Source organism: Podarcis raffonei, chromosome 8 (genome assembly GCF_027172205.1).
Source record: "Podarcis raffonei isolate rPodRaf1 chromosome 8, rPodRaf1.pri, whole genome shotgun sequence".
Taxonomy (NCBI): domain Eukaryota; kingdom Metazoa; phylum Chordata; class Lepidosauria; order Squamata; family Lacertidae; genus Podarcis; species Podarcis raffonei.
Genome location: NC_070609.1, coordinates 51,561,446 through 51,579,913, shown reverse-complemented (window position 1 = coordinate 51,579,913; position 18,468 = coordinate 51,561,446). Strand labels below are relative to the sequence as shown.

Sequence of the window (18,468 nt, the reverse complement as noted above, 5' to 3'; positions counted from 1 at the left end):
CGTATCAGGTTGTATGCCCCTCTCAGGTCCAGTTTCGTGAATATCTTTCCCTTCCTCACCCTGGTCAAAATGTCATCAATCCTGGGCATGGGGAAAGTCACTGGTTCTGACACGGCATTTAGCCGCCGGTAGTCCACTACAAGCCTGGGTTTATCCGTGTTTTTTTTGTCCACAAAAAACACTGGGCTCCCCCCCACCGCTCTGGACTCTCTGATGAAGCCCCTCTTCAGGTTTTTATCAATAAACTCCCTTAACTCCTGCATTTCCCTGTCTGACATGGCGTACAGCTTGCCCATGGGGAGCTGGGCCCCAGGGACCAGGTTAATTTGGCAGTCAAAGTCTCTATGCGGTGGTAGTTTATCTGCTTCCCTTTCGCTGAAGACCTTGCTTAGGTCAGCGTATTGTTTGGGCACCTTCCCTTTGTCCGCCACTTCCGTCCCTGCTAGAAAGGCTTTTGCCCCTTCTGCCACCTTTCCCTCTCTGCAGTGTTCCAGGCAATGTGCTGACCCAAAGGAGACCACTCTCTGATGCCAGCCCACTAGCGGGTCATGCAACGCTAGCCAGCTCATTCCCAAAATGACGGGAGCCCCTCCCAGGGTGGCCACATTGAACGCTATCCTTTCGGTGTGCCTGGCCACCCTCATAACCATTGGGACGGTCTGTAGGCTAACTTCTCCTCCCAACAGCTCCCTCCCATCGATCGTGGTCACCTGCAGGGGGTTGCTTAAAGGGAGTGTCTGTATCTGGTGTTCAGCTGCAAACTCCTTACTCATAAAATTACAGGAGCTGCCTGAGTCCAACAGCGCCTTTGTCTTTAGTGGGTATCCGTTTGCCAGCTCTAGCAACACCTCTATTACTAGGGCTGGTCTTGGAGGTTCCGGAGTGGGCACTTTTACTGCTCCTTGGCCTGGCTGCAGTGCCCTGACGGTGGCAGCCAGGCGTTGGCTTTTACTGGCTCCTGGACTCCCTCCTCCTTCCCCCCAACAGCTCCTGCCATCCCTTGCCATTCCTTTCTTTGCGGGCAGACTCTGGCAAAGTGACCTGGCTGCTGGCAGAGATAACATTTCTTGGCGCTCTTTCCCTCCTTCTTCCTCCCTTCACTGGGATTTGAAACTGCACGCGCGCGCGCTGTTCCAACTTCCATCGGCTCTCCTGGCGGGAAACTTGGCTCTGGAATCTCTGGAATGCGGAAATCCCTCCAACGCTCTCCTTTCCCCTCCCGCTTCTCCAAGGCTCTTGCCTCCTGGCGCGCTCCAATGGTCAGCGCTGATTTGGTCAGCTGGTCCATAGACTCCGCCCTGGGCGCCCGGGAAAGTTCGTCTTTCACCGCCGAAGAAAGCCCTTCTTCAAAGAGCATTTGAATGGGTTCCGCCGATAGGTCCCATCCCAATTTATGTATCAACATTGTAAACTCAGTCCAGTACTCACGAACCGATCGGCTCCCCTGTTTGCAAGCCATCAATTGTCAGCGCACCAGTCCCTGTTCAATCTCGCTGGAAAACATCAAATCCATGGCGCGAAAAAACTTCCTCGTGTCCTTCAGCATTTCACTATTCCCTGCCATCAGGGGTCTCACCCAGTCTCTCGCCCCCCCTTCGAGATGGCCAATCACAAACGCCACTCGCGATGCCTCGTCGGGAAAGTCGTTAAACTGCAGTTCGAGAGCATACTGCATCTCTGTCCTAAAGGCTTGGTAGTTCCTGGGGTCCCCCCCAAACTTCTGCACCAATCCTGGCATCTTTCTTGCTAGTGTAGCGCCTTTTGCCTTTTCTGCATCCTGCGCCCTCCTTTCTTCTAGCCTCGCCGTTTGCAGTGCTAGCTGGACTTCCAACACCCTGTACCTTTCTTCCAGGCTTGGACCCTCTCCAGCTCCTCCTGCTCCCCCGGCTCCGGCTGGGTTGCTCATGATGCCTCTCTGCACAAGCTGCTTTCAGGGACTGTCCGATTGCTGTGATGGGATGGTGAGCTGCTTGTGCGTAAAATCCTAGTCCCTCAGAGTTTGGCTAAGTCCACAAACCTCTGTCTGTGACGGAGCGCCTTAAGCATGGCTCCATCAGTCGCTCGTTGCATCGGACAGTGGGCGTTTACGGAACTTCTTCCAGCATAAAAGCTCCTTAACGGAAACGCGTCTTCTGGACTCTCGGCGTGACAGTTTCCGGCGAGGAGTGGGTGTCCCTACAGGAGGTCCTGAAACCTCCCCACTGTTTTCGCTTGAAGTGTCTCTGAGCCCTCCCTCCGACTCACTTTCCCTTGGAACTCCACTTCTCCCCCTGCTGGTCCCCTCCTCAGCTGAATGGTCTCTCTCACCCTCCGTGAGCCCTTTCACCTCCTGCGTCTCAGATGGCAGTTCCCTGACAATAAGGAAACATAATGGTTTAGAATATCTTGGAGTTGTTTAAAATCCTTCCATTTGGGACTGTTCTTTTCTCAAGCATCTTGTGATCAGAAGAATAAAAACTACCTCTGGAGGCCTGCTTATCATGACTTAACAGACCTTTGGAAGACGTAGAATTTTTGTGCATTGTTTAAAAAAAAGCCCATTAGCCTGGCTGCCATCACCATGTCTTGTGGCAGTGAATTCCGTATGTTCCATTGTGTAAAAACTGTGTGAAAAGGGAACTTGCATCTAGCAGTCAAAATTTCACTGGCAATCCCCGAGACCATTGTAGTCTTCTGAAACTCAGACTAAACAGTCTTTTTAAAAAGAAAAACATTTAAATTAAGAACCAGCCTCTCGCCTTTGATCAGCCACAAGAAGAGTATTGCCATCCAAGGACTGCACATCTGGAATCCACAACATGGCAAGGGATCCTGAGCTTCCTCTCTCAGATGCTCCATGGGCTGTCCACAGGGCCCTGCCAACCTTCCAGAGCCACACCAGCACAGCAAAAGGACGTGGGATCCAACAGAGGTTAGACTTGTCCTCCTTCCAAGCCCTGATTAACACACCTCATCTGTGATCCTTTCCTAAAAAACCATAAACTCTCCCACCCTGACCTGCCTCCAGCCTAGGAGAGTCCCAAGGCACACCTCCCCTCCCTGCAGCAGGATCGCACCAGTGCTAAGAGGCTGGTGCTAAGAGGCTGTGTCGAAGCAGTAAAGAGGATTTACTGTGAAATGAAAGGGGCTTTAGAGGCAATAACTTTCCCGCCTCTTGACTTAAATGGATTGTGAACTTCAAAAAGGATAGACAGAGGGGGAGGGGGAGAGAGAGAAGCTAGTGAGTGCCAGGAGAGCAGCTAGTGGAGTGAATGGCAGGTCAAATGGTATTCTCAGAAGGAAAACCCCCATGGGATAGCAATAGGGTATTCTGTATAACATGGGTGGGAAGGGGCATTTGTGGTGCAGTGGTCAACACAGACTTGTGATCTTTTGAGGGAATATTCTGAAACAGCTCATTTTCCCAATAACAGTGCACTGGTGGTAAATCCATGACCACCCCTACATCATTCTGTTTTGCAATGCATCCGCAATGTTATCACATTATTACTGTCTGGAGATATACTATAACAGAACACAAGGGTGTGGGGCAGCAACAAAGCAAACCCAGAACATATGAAGTATGAGAAGTTATAAGATTTCAGCAGGAAGCTATGGAACATTCACCGACTAGAAGCAAAGCAGCATGTTCATCCCAAAACTTTTGCAGGCGTAAACAATATGGATAGTGGGATTGCATATACTGTAACTGCCCCAACAGCATCACGAGTGCACAATAGAAAAGATGTCTGAAAGGGTCCAGGAGAAGAAGCTGCCGAGATAGCAGGTGAAGAGAGATAGCTATGGCCCCAGGGGCCCCAAGTCTAAATTGGGAAGAAGAGAAGGAGTTGACTTTCCTCTACTACCTCCACAGTGCTCTTCTCTGAGGATGTCTTAAAGGGCAGATGTTCTTACTGACTCCAAAGCAGCCAGGCATGTTAGTTTCTTTTCCCCACAAGAGTGCCACAACATTGCCACCAGAGAGGCAGGATGAGAAGGGGCAAACTTGTGGGTGGGGTGGTGAGGTTACAGGACAGGCTGAGCCACTGCCCTTTTCATACTCTGCAGGCATGGGTGGGGTGCTGGACACAGACAGCCACCAAGGGGATGTGTTGCTTTGAAGTTGCTCCTGTGGTTACAACAGGTCACACATACTTCTCAAGCAGAACACCCAAACAGGTTAAGTTTCCTCTTCTTTTCACACGCACACTCTCAAAGCAAAAAAAAAAAAAAAAAAGGCCTTTGAATGCAAAGACAAAAGACCAAGAAGACAGGGTGCAACTGTGCACCCCTCTTGGATGTGCAAGGCCCGAGATCTGGTTCATTTCTACTAGGATCCTTTTCAGGGCATGGACTGTGATCAGTGCAAGTGAACTGTGAAGTAATGCCCAGTTACATTTCCTCAGTGTATCTCCACCTACCCATCCTTGCTCAGAGAATTGACAAACTGACAGAGTCAATATGTTTTCATCCGGCCTTGCAGGTGGGAGGCTTTTGAACTGGAGAGGCAAGGGAACCAAATCTGGGACCTTCTCCCTAAGCCAGGGGGCCTTTCCTTTTTGGGGGTTGTGAAGGAATCTCCTCCCAGCGCAAAAGAGCAACCAATCCTGAAAGAGGATTGACTGATTCATTGATTTATTCAATTTATATCCTCCACCATGGAACCCAAGTTAGAGTATATAGGGTGGTTCCCAAGTAGTCCTATCCAGGCACTACCCAGACCTGCTTCGCGTCAGAACGGTTATGGTGCAGTGTGCCTTCAGACCCCCACCCCTGACCTCCTTATTCAGCATGGAGCTTGGTTCACTTACCTAAGCTGCCTCCCACTTATGTCTTCTGGAAAGAGATACAACTCTCCATGGCTTCAATCATGCAAGCTCTGATAAGCATGGGAATATGGGGTGGGGGTGAGGGACAGAAGGCGAGCCTGCCTTACAGCAGGGATTTGGGACCCTTGTCACAGGTTATATCCAAATGTTGCTGGATCCTAAGCCCCCTTGCCACCTTAAAAGCAGGCCTTCTATTTCAGTCCCATTCCTGTTTTCCTCAGTCATCTCCTTCCCCTTCTTCCTTGCTATCTCTGAAAACAGACTCAGCCAGAGGGGCTCTTGGGCTCCCATTAACACATAGTCAGAAGGGAGGGAGGCTGGGGGGAATGGTGAGGAGGTGGGAAACCCATCTTCTGGCCATTGAGAGATTAACAACACAGCCTCCTCTCCCTTCCCCTGTTTCTGGGCTGCCATCCAGCTTCAGAGCCAGAGAACAGAGAGCGCAGATTGGGAGTTAGAGAGACATTGCCTCCCACAGCTCTGGGAAGGGAACAGCTCCTGGGAAGGGTGGGGGGAGAAAGCAGGGAAATTGTGGGGGGAGAGATCATGTGTCCTACCAATACAGAGAAAGACCTGGGCCTTCTGCCCTGCCAGCCAGCTGACCAGGAGGCTTTTGCGTCAGAGGAATGACTTGGGAGCTGCTGCAAGGAAGCAACCTCCAGAGATCTGGGCACTCAAGCAGCAAGGGAGACAGACAGGACTGTGAGCAACAGGCCAGTGGACCACAACAAGTACCCAAGAAACAGTCACAGGCTCAGACCCTTCTTCCACCATCTGTGACATTGTGTCATGCAAGGTGGCTTAGGTGGGGTTTCCAGTTGATCTTCCAGCCAGGCCAACTGACCAGCCCCAGCTCTGCTTAGCCTCTGAGACCACGCGCTTTGTCCACAGGCAGGGAAGGGCATACCAACAATGCCATCAGAAACAATGACTTTTACACAGGTCATGAAGTGGGTACAGGAGCCCTCAACTATCCAAGAGGGTTAATATTTTATTGAGGCAAACATCTATTTGGAAGCACACTCTTAGCTCAGTCCACTAGTTCTCACTGCCTTTTGTGGCACCTTAAAGTCTAGCACAAGTCTTACGGCACAAGCTCCGATGGACTATAATCCACTTATTCAAATCTTTAAGGTGTTGTCCTAGGCTAGCCAGTGTATGCCTGTGTATGCACATATGTAAATGCCCAAACACACAAAAGGAAAGGCCATAACTCAGTGGGACAGCATCAGCTTTGCATGCAGACAGTCCCAGATTCAATCGCCAATGGCATCTCCAGGTGGGCTGGGAATCCCCCTGCCTTGCCAGTTAGTGAAGACCAGGCTTCCTCAACCTCAGCCCTCCAGATGTTTTGAGACTACAATTTCCATCATCCCTGACCACTGGTCCTGCTAGTGCACCTGGGATCATGGGAGTTGTAGGCCAAAAACATCTGGAGGGCAGAGGTTGAGGAAGCCTGGTGTAGACAGTCCTGAGCTAGATGGATCAAGGGTCTGACTTGGGTATATGGCACCTTCCTTTGTTCCTCTGTGCTGGAAACACAAAGAGTGGGGCAAAATAACCAAGAAATGCAAAAATGACAATCTATGACTATTCACTGCAAACCTCAACTGTATATAAGAAAAGCTTATTATAGTTTTATTTAATTCCACAATATACACAGCTGTAAAGGTAAAGGTAGGTTATATTAGTAGTAGTAGCAAATAACTGTAACAGCAGCATAAACACAGTAACCATTCACAAAAGCTTTAATTGGTGATGAGATGACATGTCAATTATGAAGGAAGGGTTTGTATCCAGCCATTGTGGCCCAGACCTTACGTTTTCTGGGGGAGAACTGCTGTTTCTACCTTCAGCTGTAGACCTATGCTGGGGATGCCAACTGGATCAAGCCTTACTTCCGAAGCTCAGAATGAAATGCAAGGAGACAACAGGGACCGCTGAGTCATCAAGAGCCATGCAACTTAATCACCATTTTGGCAAACAGTCCCCATGTCTGGAGATGACAATGCGAAGGAGCACCCACCCACCCCCTGAAAACTGCTAGAATCAAACCCACAGAGGATCTGGGTGGAAGCCCTAGCTTAGCCATGGACTTACTGAATGGTCTCAATCAAAAATCTCTCTGCCTCCGCCTCTGTTCTTCCATCTGCAAAGCAGGCATTATTCCAAGCCAGTTTAACAGGGGTAGGGGGAACGGACTGTGATGCCAAACACTCTGCAAGTTAGAACTCCTATCAAGTTTGCTGGCCAACATAATCTTGGCTCTGGGTCTTCACTCCCCTCCCCTCCCTCAGCCTCCTAGTGCTACAAAAAAAACAAATAAATAAAATTCCCAGGACTGCTGTACTTGGAAAGGAACTACTCTGTTCCTCCTCCTGAGCACAGCACACACTCTTCCTCCTCCTGGCTCCCCACAACCTGTAACCTTGCAAGGGCCTTGGTATGTCAGGAAGCGATAAAACAGTCTTTCCTCGGAGCTGCATGTCACAGCCCAGCCTCCTTCGCTCCACCTACACAAGAGACAGCAGATTCTTGGCCTCTTGCCAAAGCCACTGTCTCCACTGCAATTCTGTCTGCCTTAGAGCCAGCATGCGCGTGCGTGCGCGCACACACAGCTTAGGGAAGAAGCGGCCACACACATACAGTGGCAGAAGTAAATGCCCACATGAATTCACAGCCTGCCCCTTCTCTCTTTCACACATCCCAATGCTAATACACTTACGGTTACATGGTGACTTAACAGCTTGGCCTGCCCAACCCCACATACATGACCTCTGTGTGAGAACGTGCACACATACACAAATAGCCTCAGAATCAAGAAACATAGGAAGATGCCTTATACAAAGTGTCTTTTACCAACAGCTACAACCGTTCCTGGACTGGGGAAGCTTAGCCGCAGTAGTTTATACGTTGGTTACTTCAAGAATGGATTACTGCAATGCACTCTTATGCGGAGCTTCCCTTGCTCTTGATCTAGAAGCTGCAGTTAGTGCAGAATACTGCAGCAGGATAGCTGACAGGAGTGAAACCTTATCAGCATATATATAACACCTGTGCTCAGTGATCTGCATGGGCTGCCAATTTGCTACTGGGCCAAGTTTTATTGGAATATATAGCCCTTAACAACTTGTGACCAGTTTGTGAGATCGCCTTATCTCATATAAGATGTGAGATGATGTGCACATCAGAGTTATCACCAGGTTACAATAAAAAATAACTTGTGAGGTTTACAGCTACTTTAGGTGGGAAGTTGGTTTGTTTGGTTGCATCTGAGGAGACTGTGCTGGTATAATCTCTTAAGGGACAGATGGAGGGAAAGGGTGTGGAGGTTGAACCAGGCAGCTGGATTGTGCCAGCTAGATACCTCATTGGGTTGATTTCAGGGGCTAGACAGTTAATTGGCAAAGGCAAGGGATAGGGGTATCTGAGAAGCAGCATATAGCAGGAACTGGCAAGTGTACACAGGAGAAGGATCAAGCCGTCCTGGACAAAAGAAGAACAAGAGAAGCCCTGATTCGCTGGCAGCAGACTGCAAACAGAATGCCCAGGCCTGGAGCTGGCCTTGCACTTGGAGCTTATATAGGGCTCCCAGCCAATTAGAAGGCTGGGCTGGGAGCCAATCAGGGCCTGAGAATTCCCTGATGCAACAAACAAACATAGGGAAGGTTCTCAAGCCTTTTATGACGCCCTAGTGGCAAGCAGCTGTACCCTGGGAACTGAAGGATGGTGGATTCTATTCCCAAGGAGAGCCAGGTTCCTACAGCCTTTCTGAAAACTCACAAGAACACTCATACATAAGCACCTTTTATTCCTTTATCTCTGCCCACCCCAACTGTGTGTTTTTAAACAATATATTTTAAGAGATATATAAATAAATTATTATTATTATTATTATTATTATTATTAATTATTATTAGAAAGGGTTGAAAAATGTCAGCCCATCCTGCCCAAACCACTTTCCAATTCACATATACCATCTATTAATTTGGCCCTATCATTAGGAATAGGAGAATCTGCTTATAAAGGGTCCATCTAACTTGGTACTGTCTACACTGACTGGCAGCAGCACTCCAGTGTTTCAGAGAAACCAGGCGCACTGAGTTGGGCCCCACATGGGGGGTCTGATGTGTGTGCATGACATCACACAGGCCAAGCCTGCCAGGACGCTCTGGCGATCACGGGGGGGCGGGGGAGGGCGGAGGGTGAAAATCACCCTCCAAGCCTCCCACCTCACGTCCCATCACTTGCCCAGAGGCAGCAGGTGATGGTGGCCCCCTCAATATTGGGGGGCTCCACCCCATGCCTCAAAATATTGAGGGGGCTGAAGCCCTGCATCCCTCCTGGAGACACTTCCAGTCCTACCAGAAGGTGACTTAAGTTGAACCTGGGACCTTCTGCTTACAAAGCAGGTACTCTAAGTTATACCTGTTCTCCAAAGATGCCACGCTCTGATGCCATCATTGGTTTGGCCTAATCTTAGCCTCATCTCCCACAAACTGTACCTGCCAGGCTTAGTCCCAAGGGAAAGATGACGGGTACTGTTAAAAGCATTTTTGTTTAGACAAGTCTACCTGGATATGTAGAATGCTGACGTGCTTTAATCTGTTCTTAGTTTATTACTGATTTTATTTTTTAATGTTTTAAATAGTTTCTTTTGCTTATTTCCCCCCTTTTACTCTTTTTGTTGTTTGTGATTGTGGCTGTTTTCAATCAAGAGGTATATCAATAAAATAAACAAACCTGGGAAACATGGAAGGGGAAGAAGGTTCCTAGTTCTCTGATTTCCAGTAGCAGAGGCATCCTTGGAATGGTTCTGAACCAGTCCCAATCAACCTGGTATCAATGGACGATTAACATAACCACACATGTGCACACACAAAGGAGGACATGTTCTGCATGTCTCTGTGGGCTGCTTCATATTACTGGCTTTTCCCGGCATTCATCACCCTCCCACAAAAGGTAATGTGTGAATGTAATGATACTGTGTTGGCAAATGCACAATTCAGACAGGCACTTTTGCCAGGCAACCATAGGTGGCTGCAGCTCCCATACTGTGGACTACCTGGACTTGCCTCTGTGTAATGTGATATGTTAGCATAGAAGGGTTTTCTTTACGGGGAGGGGGAATAGTTGGAACAACAACAACAACAACACCTCACCCATCTGACTGGGTTGCCCCAGCTACTGTGGGCGGCTTCCAACAAATACAAAAGCATAATAAAACATCCAACATTTAAAACTTCCCTATACAGGGCTGCCCTATGCAACTGTCCTCATTCCTTATTGTTGGTCCTGCTGGCTGGGGCTGATGAGAGTGGGAGTCCAACAGCATCTGGAGGGCCACAGCTTCCCTACCTCTGTGTTTAGTGATTTGAAATTGTCAACTGCCTAGAAGACACATTTGATTGAGCAGTAATTTTTTAAATCCTTTAAAAAATTGCTCAGTGTATGTAAACCTTTTGTACAGTGGAGTAGGCCATTTTTATTATGATTTATGATTATTTAATTTTGATACCACTTAATGTATTTAAAATATCTCTAAGCAGTATACAAAAAACTGAAGCAACAGCAGACAACTGAAACAAAGTATTACAAAAATACAGAGTTACATATATAAATGTTACATTAATACAAAGTTACATATAATTTCATTTTCCTTCAGACGTTTGCACGCTCTCTCTCTGTCTCTCTCACACACACATTTAAAACTGGCCAGCTGTGAACTTCAGACCCTTGCTTTACAAAGAAAAGGCACTGAGGATGCCTGAGGTCCTTAACACTATAACTCCTAGTGCCAGCTTCCTTTAACCTTTGCAGACACACACTGTTCCCTTGCTAATGTGGACTGCCTGGCTCTGCCTCTGCTGCTGGCACAGGTGATATGCCAAGGTGTTCCTCTCTGCAGAAGGAATTGCAAGGCAGGAGTGTGAGAGGCACTGTGGCATCAAGTTCTGTTGTCCCCAAGGTCAACACTATTACATCTCCTTGCTGAGTCACAGGCAGTGCTTTCAGATTTGATCCAGAACATAGCAATGGAAGCTGCCATGAACAACTTCACCAACCAAACCCTTCAGCAAGGATGAAAAGAGAAACAGGAAAGCATGGAGCAAGTGACATTAACAACTGACTGGCACTTCCTAAATGCCATACAACAGGAAAAACACATCAGGTTAAAATAAGTGTCTTTTAAGGATCAATTTAGGCATTTTTATGCACGGATGGGAAACTCTTCAGGTACAGTTGGACTCCAACTCCCATCAGGCCACAGCCATCATGGCCAATGGTGATGGGTGGGATAGTTCATTGGCATCTATCTGTAGGGTCACGTATTCCCCATCCCTGCTTTTATAGACCAACTTAGGATGGTGTGGAATCATGTAGGTTTCTATGTTCCACATTACTTAGCAGAATGGCAAAGAGCAACATGTCAGGTGCATACACAGAAAAGTAGGTTAAAAGTGACTGAAATAATTTAGATTACTGGTAGCTAGTGATTGATAAAGACTATTGATAAGAACACATCTCATATAATTTCTATTGAGCTCTCTCTCTCTCTTTACATATTTCAAAAATGCTTTCATTTGTTTTAAGAGAGGATACCACCGGGTTTCTCAAGAATGCAAAGGCCAAGCCTGCAAAGGTAAGGTGATGCCTCAGTATTGTAGTTGTAGGGGCATGGCAGTGGTGGGAGAAGAAAGCCTGACCCAGGACTGGCAGTACCAAAGAGGTGTGTTTCAACAGCCAGGGTGAAATGCAGAGAAGCTGGATAAGATAACCTTGAATGCAAGAGCAAATCAGAATACAAGGCCTTCAACATTATGTATATCAGGAGCACAATGACCCAAACTTCACTCTCAACCAATATCTGCTGTTCTACCAGCTCCACAGCTGCAGAGATACCACCAGTTTTAGACAACAGTAAACATCACTCTCTGTTGCACTGGAAGGTGAATCAAGGCACAGCTATCTATCTATCTGTCTATCTGTCTATCTATCTATCATCTATCTATCTATATCTATCTATCTATCTATCTATCTATCTATCTATCTATCTATCTATCATCTATCTATCATCTATCCATCTATCTGAAGCCACCCAGCCACAAGCAAAGCAGTCTGGATTCCCAGTCTCATCCTACTAGATTTGGATCTGTTCTAAGTACACAGGAGTCACCAGGTTGATCTCCAGAGCCAAGCTCTATCAACAAGGCAGAGCTGCTTTCTGTAGCAATCACCTCTATTTGACTTAGATAAGTTATAAAATGGAGCGGAGGCTGAAAGGAGCAAATAATTAAGTCCTGGCCCTTCTAATTATCTCTCCCAGGCAAGCCAGTGAAAACAGAGACAGCGTGCACTTCAAAGCAAGAGCCAGCGATCCGAAACAAGAGGAAGCGAGGAAGCTAATAGCCCCAACGCTGCTTCCAAACAAGTCCCATTGTCAGGGAGGCTGGAGATTCTCCCTTTCTGCCTCAGTCTTTGTCCTTTCCCATTAGAAGCCGGTTTTATTTATTTATTCACAGTATTCAAATGCCACCCAGTAACAAAGTTCTCTGAGCGGCTTTACAACAACAATAAAAACATTTAACAAGCAATTATAAACTCATGGGGGGGGGCAAATGTAAAACAGCATAAAAACTCCAGCAGCAAAGAATAAAAATCAATGGATTTAAAAGGCCTGGTAGAATAAAAAAGGTATTCACTTAGCACTGAAAACAGTACAAAGGAGGCTCCTGGCAAGCCTCTTTGGGAAGAGCATTACACAAGCTGGGTGACACCACTGAAAAGATCCCCTTCCTGGTAACCACCTCTGCATCTCATTTGGGGGTGAGAGGCAAAGGAAAAGAACCACTGAGGATGGTTTTAAGGTCCAGGGTGATACTTCAGAATCCTTCTGACCCCAAGCTGCCATGGTCTTTAAAGGTCTGGAAACAGACTAGAAACCAGTGCAGATGACAAAACACTGATGTAATATCAAATGGTCCCATTCCAGTTAACAACCCTGCCGCTCTGCTTTGGAGTAATATGCATTTCTGGACCATTTCCAAAGGCAGCTGCACATACAATGCATTGCAGTATGAATGTGTCACTGAAGACAGCCTCTTTCTTAATGCCAATAAATAAATAAAGTTGTTTTGGGGGCAAGATGATTTCATCACAGGACTTTGGCCTCCTAGGTGCATTACTACCTGTCTTTGCTCTTGCTCATTTCCATGTTATTTTTGGCCAGGCAAAGTATATCCCCCCCCCACACACATGGGTCTATGAGGACACACCTGGGCTGCCCCCTCCAGGAGAGATCCAGAGGGTGACAACACAAGAACAGGCCTTTTATATGATGGCTCCCCAGTTTGTGGAATACTCTTCCCAGGGACACTAGCCCAGTGCCTTTACTACATATCTTCAGGCGCCAGGCAAAAACATTCCTCTATAACCAGGTCTTTGGCCTTTAACTATCTGTGTGGGCTTTTAGAAGGGGATGGGATGTTCTTAATGTATTTCTCTTTCCTCTTGGTTTTAATGAATCTCAGTGATATTTGAAGACACATTCAAGTCACACACACCTGGAGGGAAAGTACTGCATTCTTCTATTGCTTACCCCAATCCTGTACAATGTCTTGCTCTGAAAGCTAACTACAATTCACCAGTCGTGTGGTGGCCCACCAGGGGCTCAAAAACCTAAGAATCAGAGGCCTATCTGGTTCAGCATTCTATTCTATCTGTGGCCAACCAGATGCCCCAAAGGGAAGTCCACAGGCAGGACCTGAGTACCATAGCACTCTCCCTGGTTGTGCAACTGACCCAAGACCACACATCAAGGATGTTGCCCAGCAACTGACAGACCATGGCACATGGTTGGTGATATCCATTAGGCTTGGTAGGTTATAAATTGTGCTGTCTGGATTGTCCATGCAATGGCACCAAGTCCTTCTCTGGCTGTTTTGAAACATGCTGTGGATTTTGCTCTTTTGTTCTTTTTATAATTAAGTCTTATTGTCTCTATGCTGGCTCTTAGGTTCCGTTTTAAAACTTTTTATATGCTGAAGTACTTTATGATGTTCCTTTTGAATTGGTTTTATTGCTTACATTGTAAACCGCCTTAGAAATGCACTGGTTTTTAAAGAGGGGAGCGGGTACAGGAATCAAAACAAACTCTCTTCCAGCATCGTTGTCTCAACTTTACAAGTATACTCCTGAACTACTTTACATGTGTAAGGTGTACTTAACAGAGTTTACCCCTTTCTTAGATATTAAGCAGCAAATTCAGAAGCATTTCTCAGAATCAGAGCTGCAAGGAAAGGTTATCTAGTCCAACACCCTGATGATGCAAGGAATCCACTACTTCACCATCCTTGGCAGATGGCTATCCAGTCTCTACTTAAGAACTATTAACAAAGGAGAGTCTCCCATTTTCTGAGACAGTCTGCTCCACTGCAAAATAAGTTCATCCTAATCTTAATCCTTTTTATTATGATTTGAACCCACTGGTTCAGGTCCTATGTCTGGAATAGAAGAAAAGAAATTCACCCCATCAATATGAAGCAGACCTTCAAATACTTGTATGAATGGATCTGCTCACCTCTAATCTTTCTTTGGCATAAGAATCTATTTCTACTTCCCTCTCCAAGTCACAAAGACACACGTGGGCAAATCGGGGATGGGTGGGAGTTCAGTGTTAGAAGTGCAACAGCACGAGCATCCAAGCTGGTAGGTTGCATGCCTCCAGCCACTTCCCCAAATGCCCAAATTTCTGGGGGCTGCTACTGGTTCAGACATAACATTTCATGACTTTTAGAAGTCATCTGATATAAGCACAAACAGACCCAGAAGCAGTGTTAGAAATTAGCCAGGTGTGTTTTGCTTTCAGCATGGGTCCAATTGCGACTACAAGATTTCTGGGCGCCAGGTTGGCAAGCATATTTTAAAAACCTGCCTTAATAAAAACTAATTCAATTTCCACTAGGGGTGAGCTTTTCCTTCTCGCATACTGGGGCAAGTGAACTGTTGTAAGAGCAAGCTACAGCCAAGCAATGTAGTTGAGATCACAAAATCATAGAATCATAGAATTGTCGCATTGGAAGGGACCCCAAGGGTCATCTAGTCTAATCCCTTGGCGAACAGACATTCTGTTGTGGCGACCGCAACCTATATTTAAGGTGCCATTTAGCACCTAGCTTATATATCTGAGTTTCTAACACTGCCCAAAAGCACTAGTTGAGAATGGGTGTGTTTGGCATTTTTTTCCACAAGAACACACTCAGCAGAGACTTTGCAAAAAAGTTGTTGCATGTTAAAAATCTATTCCCATTACGTGTGTGCACTTTAAATTTGTTATAACAAAATGGACACAAGTTGCTAATCAGCTTTTTTAACAAGGTAAGCCTTCTGTAGCATTATGTGGCAGAATGTATCCTAGATTAACAGATATTGTAAAAGTTTGTTGGAGGTTAAGATCCCATGGGATGGGAGTTTGGTAGCAAACAGAATGGAGAAGCTAGGCAGGCTGGAAGAAACACATGCTCCAAGATGCACTGTGCCAGTCTCTCTCGCATGGCCTCCCGAAAGCAGGCTAATCCATGTGCCTAGATCTCATGCTGCTAACCCACCACAACTGTCTCCAAACTTCCCAAAAATACATTCAACTGATTCTAGGACTCCTCAGGCTGAACCCAACCAAGCCAAAAGGCTGTCCAATGGAACCTGCTTCAATTCCACTTTCCCCTAAGCCTGGAGAAAAGCTTAAAAAGAACACTTGTAGAGTGTGTTCCTGTCACCCCTGAGAAACCTCAACCAACCCTCACACTTTTGGGATCAATAAAAAGTGCATCCAGGTTAGAGTGGGAGATTTCAGCCCAAGGGCTTGGTCCAAACAAAGGTTTTCACCTTAAAAATCTGGGCTACTATCAACCAATAATAAAACTCCACAAACCTTTTCCCTTTAAAACAACAACAACTATGACTCCTATTTGCCATTATTACACAGATATGGTTCTAAAATAGTTCACCTCTCTGAGCATGTACAGAGCTCCTTCTTTCGGCAGGGAGAGAAGTCAGCCAACCACACACGCGGGGACTTGAGCCCCCGCCCCCTTCCTATTACAAGTTTCCTCCACCCACCCCCCTGTCCGAAATCCACAGCGGTCCAGACAGCCAGCAACAAGCTGAACTTCCCGCGGAGGGAGGAAGCCGTGGCGGCGGCGGCGGCCAGCAGCAGGAGCCTCCTCCTCGCGCGCCTCCCCCGCCCCAACTCCGCGATGATGGGCGCAGGAAGGAGACGGAGAAGCGCGGCACTCACCGATGATGGGCGGGCGGCCGCTCCAGCGGGGGCTCCTGTCCTCCATGGGGACAGCCGGCGGGGGACGACAGGATCAGCAGAAGCGGCGGCGGCGGCGAGACCCTCGCGAGGCACTGCGGTCATCCAGCCGCCGGAGGCGAGGCGGCCGGCCAGGGAAACTTTTTCCCCCGGGCCCGGCGGGAGTGCGCGCGGCGGGGGGGGGGGGGCGGGGGAGGCAACTTCTCGGCAGAGGAGCGCCGGGCTCAGCCGCTCGCTTGCTCGGGCTCCGTGTGTGCGTGTGTGTGTCTCTCTCTCCCCGCCTCACTTCCTGCTTCTGGTGCTTCTCTTTCCCCGCCCGCGGCTCCGCTCGGCCCAGCCCAGCTGGGCTACTCCTGTTCCAGGAGCTGCAGCCACCGAGTGACTCACCGGCTCCAACCGGGCGACGGCGACTCCGCTGGCCGAGCCCCCTCCCGGAAAAGGCCGCCGGGGGAGCACGTGCGGAGCGGGGGGAAAGAGCGATCTTGCCTCTGGGGAGGAGGGGCTTCGGCGCCCACGGTGGCTCCCACCCGCCAGGAGGGATCCTCTCACCCCCCCCAAGTCCTGGGCGTGTTTACTCCGATGTAAAGCCCCAACGAATGTCAGCGGGAGACTTGCTCCCAAGTCAACCTGCGCAGAAGTGTAGCTTTCCAACCCAATCCTGGGCATGGCCAACTTGGAAACAACCCCACCAAGTCCAGCGGGACTTGCTCCCAAGCCAGACGAGTGAGGGGGGCACTGGGATTAAAACTGGTATTCGATCCCCAGGTGGGAGCAGGAGGGAGACTTGTGGATACTGAAGGAGGAGGAAAATAAACTCTGCACATGCTCCGGAACATGTCCTCCTTTTTCTTCTTCCTCATTTAATTAGCATTTTTAAGAGCTGTGGCCTAGCGCCATTTCTCTACCCCGCAAGGAAGTCGGAGGTTGAAGGCCGAGGATGTGGAGAACAAATAGGAGAGAGACCTGAGAGATTAAATTCTCCATCAGCCTTTGGCAACCTGGGGCTGATAGTAGTCTCAATCAGATGGAGGGCACCAATCATAGTAGATGTCCCACCACTAACTCTGCCTGCCTAAAGATAGGCCCCTGTGACTTACATGGGGTGGGGGAAAGGAGTATTCAGAATACAGCTGGCCAGATGGGGTTTGGAACTGCTGCAGGCTGAGAGGAGGCAGGCTGAATTTCAGCCAGTAAAGATTTTAGTCCGTGACCCCCAAACAATCCAAGAAAGTCCACCATGCAAGGGCCATGCAGCTCATTTGGGCGGTAAAGACGTCTTGGAGCCTTTAACAATTTCTGTGCTTTTTATGCTGTATTCTGAATCGTAATTTGCCTTGAGTGCTACTTGGAAGAGGTTTTCGACATTTAAACAAATGCCTGATCCCAGGACTTGAGGAAGCACAAAAGGCCAAAATGGCAGGGGCCTTCCCCTTGCTGCTGAGCCTACAGAGATAAGCAGACCTGGGGAAGGGGGAGGGGGGCATGGCTGCTCTGGAAAGCTTTGCATGATGATTTACTCAGTCCGCTGACCAGCCACCTGCTGGAGAAACAGAAAACCACATGGCCGCCTGTAACTGATGTTTTTGTGCCTCCAAGGTAAGAGGGGATCCCCATGAGGAGCAGGCAAATAATGCAGGAACATTCTGCAGCATCTTGACACAAAACCCTTTCAGACTATCTAGTGCCCTCTTTAACTCTTGCAGAGTTGCACTTGGGGAACAAAACCAGTCACCCAAGCTCACCAGGAGATGTTTCATAAGGGCATAGGAAGAGCCTGGCTGCTGGATTAGGCCAATGGCCCATCTAGTCCAGCATCCTGTACTCACAGTGGCCAGCAAGATGCCCATACATGAGTGCAACAGCGCTTCCCACTTGAGATTCCCAGCAAGTGGTATTCAGAGGCATGATGCCTTCCAGCAGTACAGGTAGAACATAGTCATAACCATCACAGATGCCAAGCTGTGCACTGGAGGAAGCTTGATCAATCTCAGCCCCCGCCCTATCAAGCAACAGTATGATTTAGGCTTGGAAAAATGGACATAATATGCTTCAGGATGAAACTTCCATTTATTCACAGATTACACCTTTAAGATGTCACAAGGCTCTTTGTTGTTTTTGCTACAACAGACTAAGAAGGCTACCCTCCTGGGAATATAGATTCTTTTTCTCCCTCTCTCCCAAATAATCTAATTAAACAGGTACTAAAACAATTGTTTTAGGGACGTGGGTGGTGCTGTGGGTTAAACCACTGAGCCTAGGACTTGCCAATCAGAAAGTCAGTGGTTCGAATCCCCACGACGGAGTGAGCTCCCATTGTTTGGTCCCTGCTCCTGCCAACCTAGCAGT

The 18,468-nt window shown here is 48.0% G+C and overlaps 1 protein-coding gene across 6 annotated transcripts in view; it reads right to left on the bottom strand.

Annotated features, from left to right (window-relative positions):
* Positions 1–18,468, bottom strand: part of GSE1 (Gse1 coiled-coil protein) — a 444,053-nt gene that overhangs the window by 256,970 nt on the left and 168,615 nt on the right. The window contains exon 1 of one of the 6 annotated variants that reach the window (XM_053400059.1): positions 16,105–16,544. The exons of 4 other annotated variants lie outside the window; for them this stretch is intronic. In XM_053400059.1, coding sequence (XP_053256034.1) covers positions 16,105–16,150 — 46 coding nt within the window. In that variant the 5' untranslated portion in view covers positions 16,151–16,544. Of the gene's footprint in view, positions 1–16,104; positions 16,545–18,468 lie in introns of those variants that run through there. One more of the 6 variants, XM_053400054.1, reaches the window with a different exon arrangement.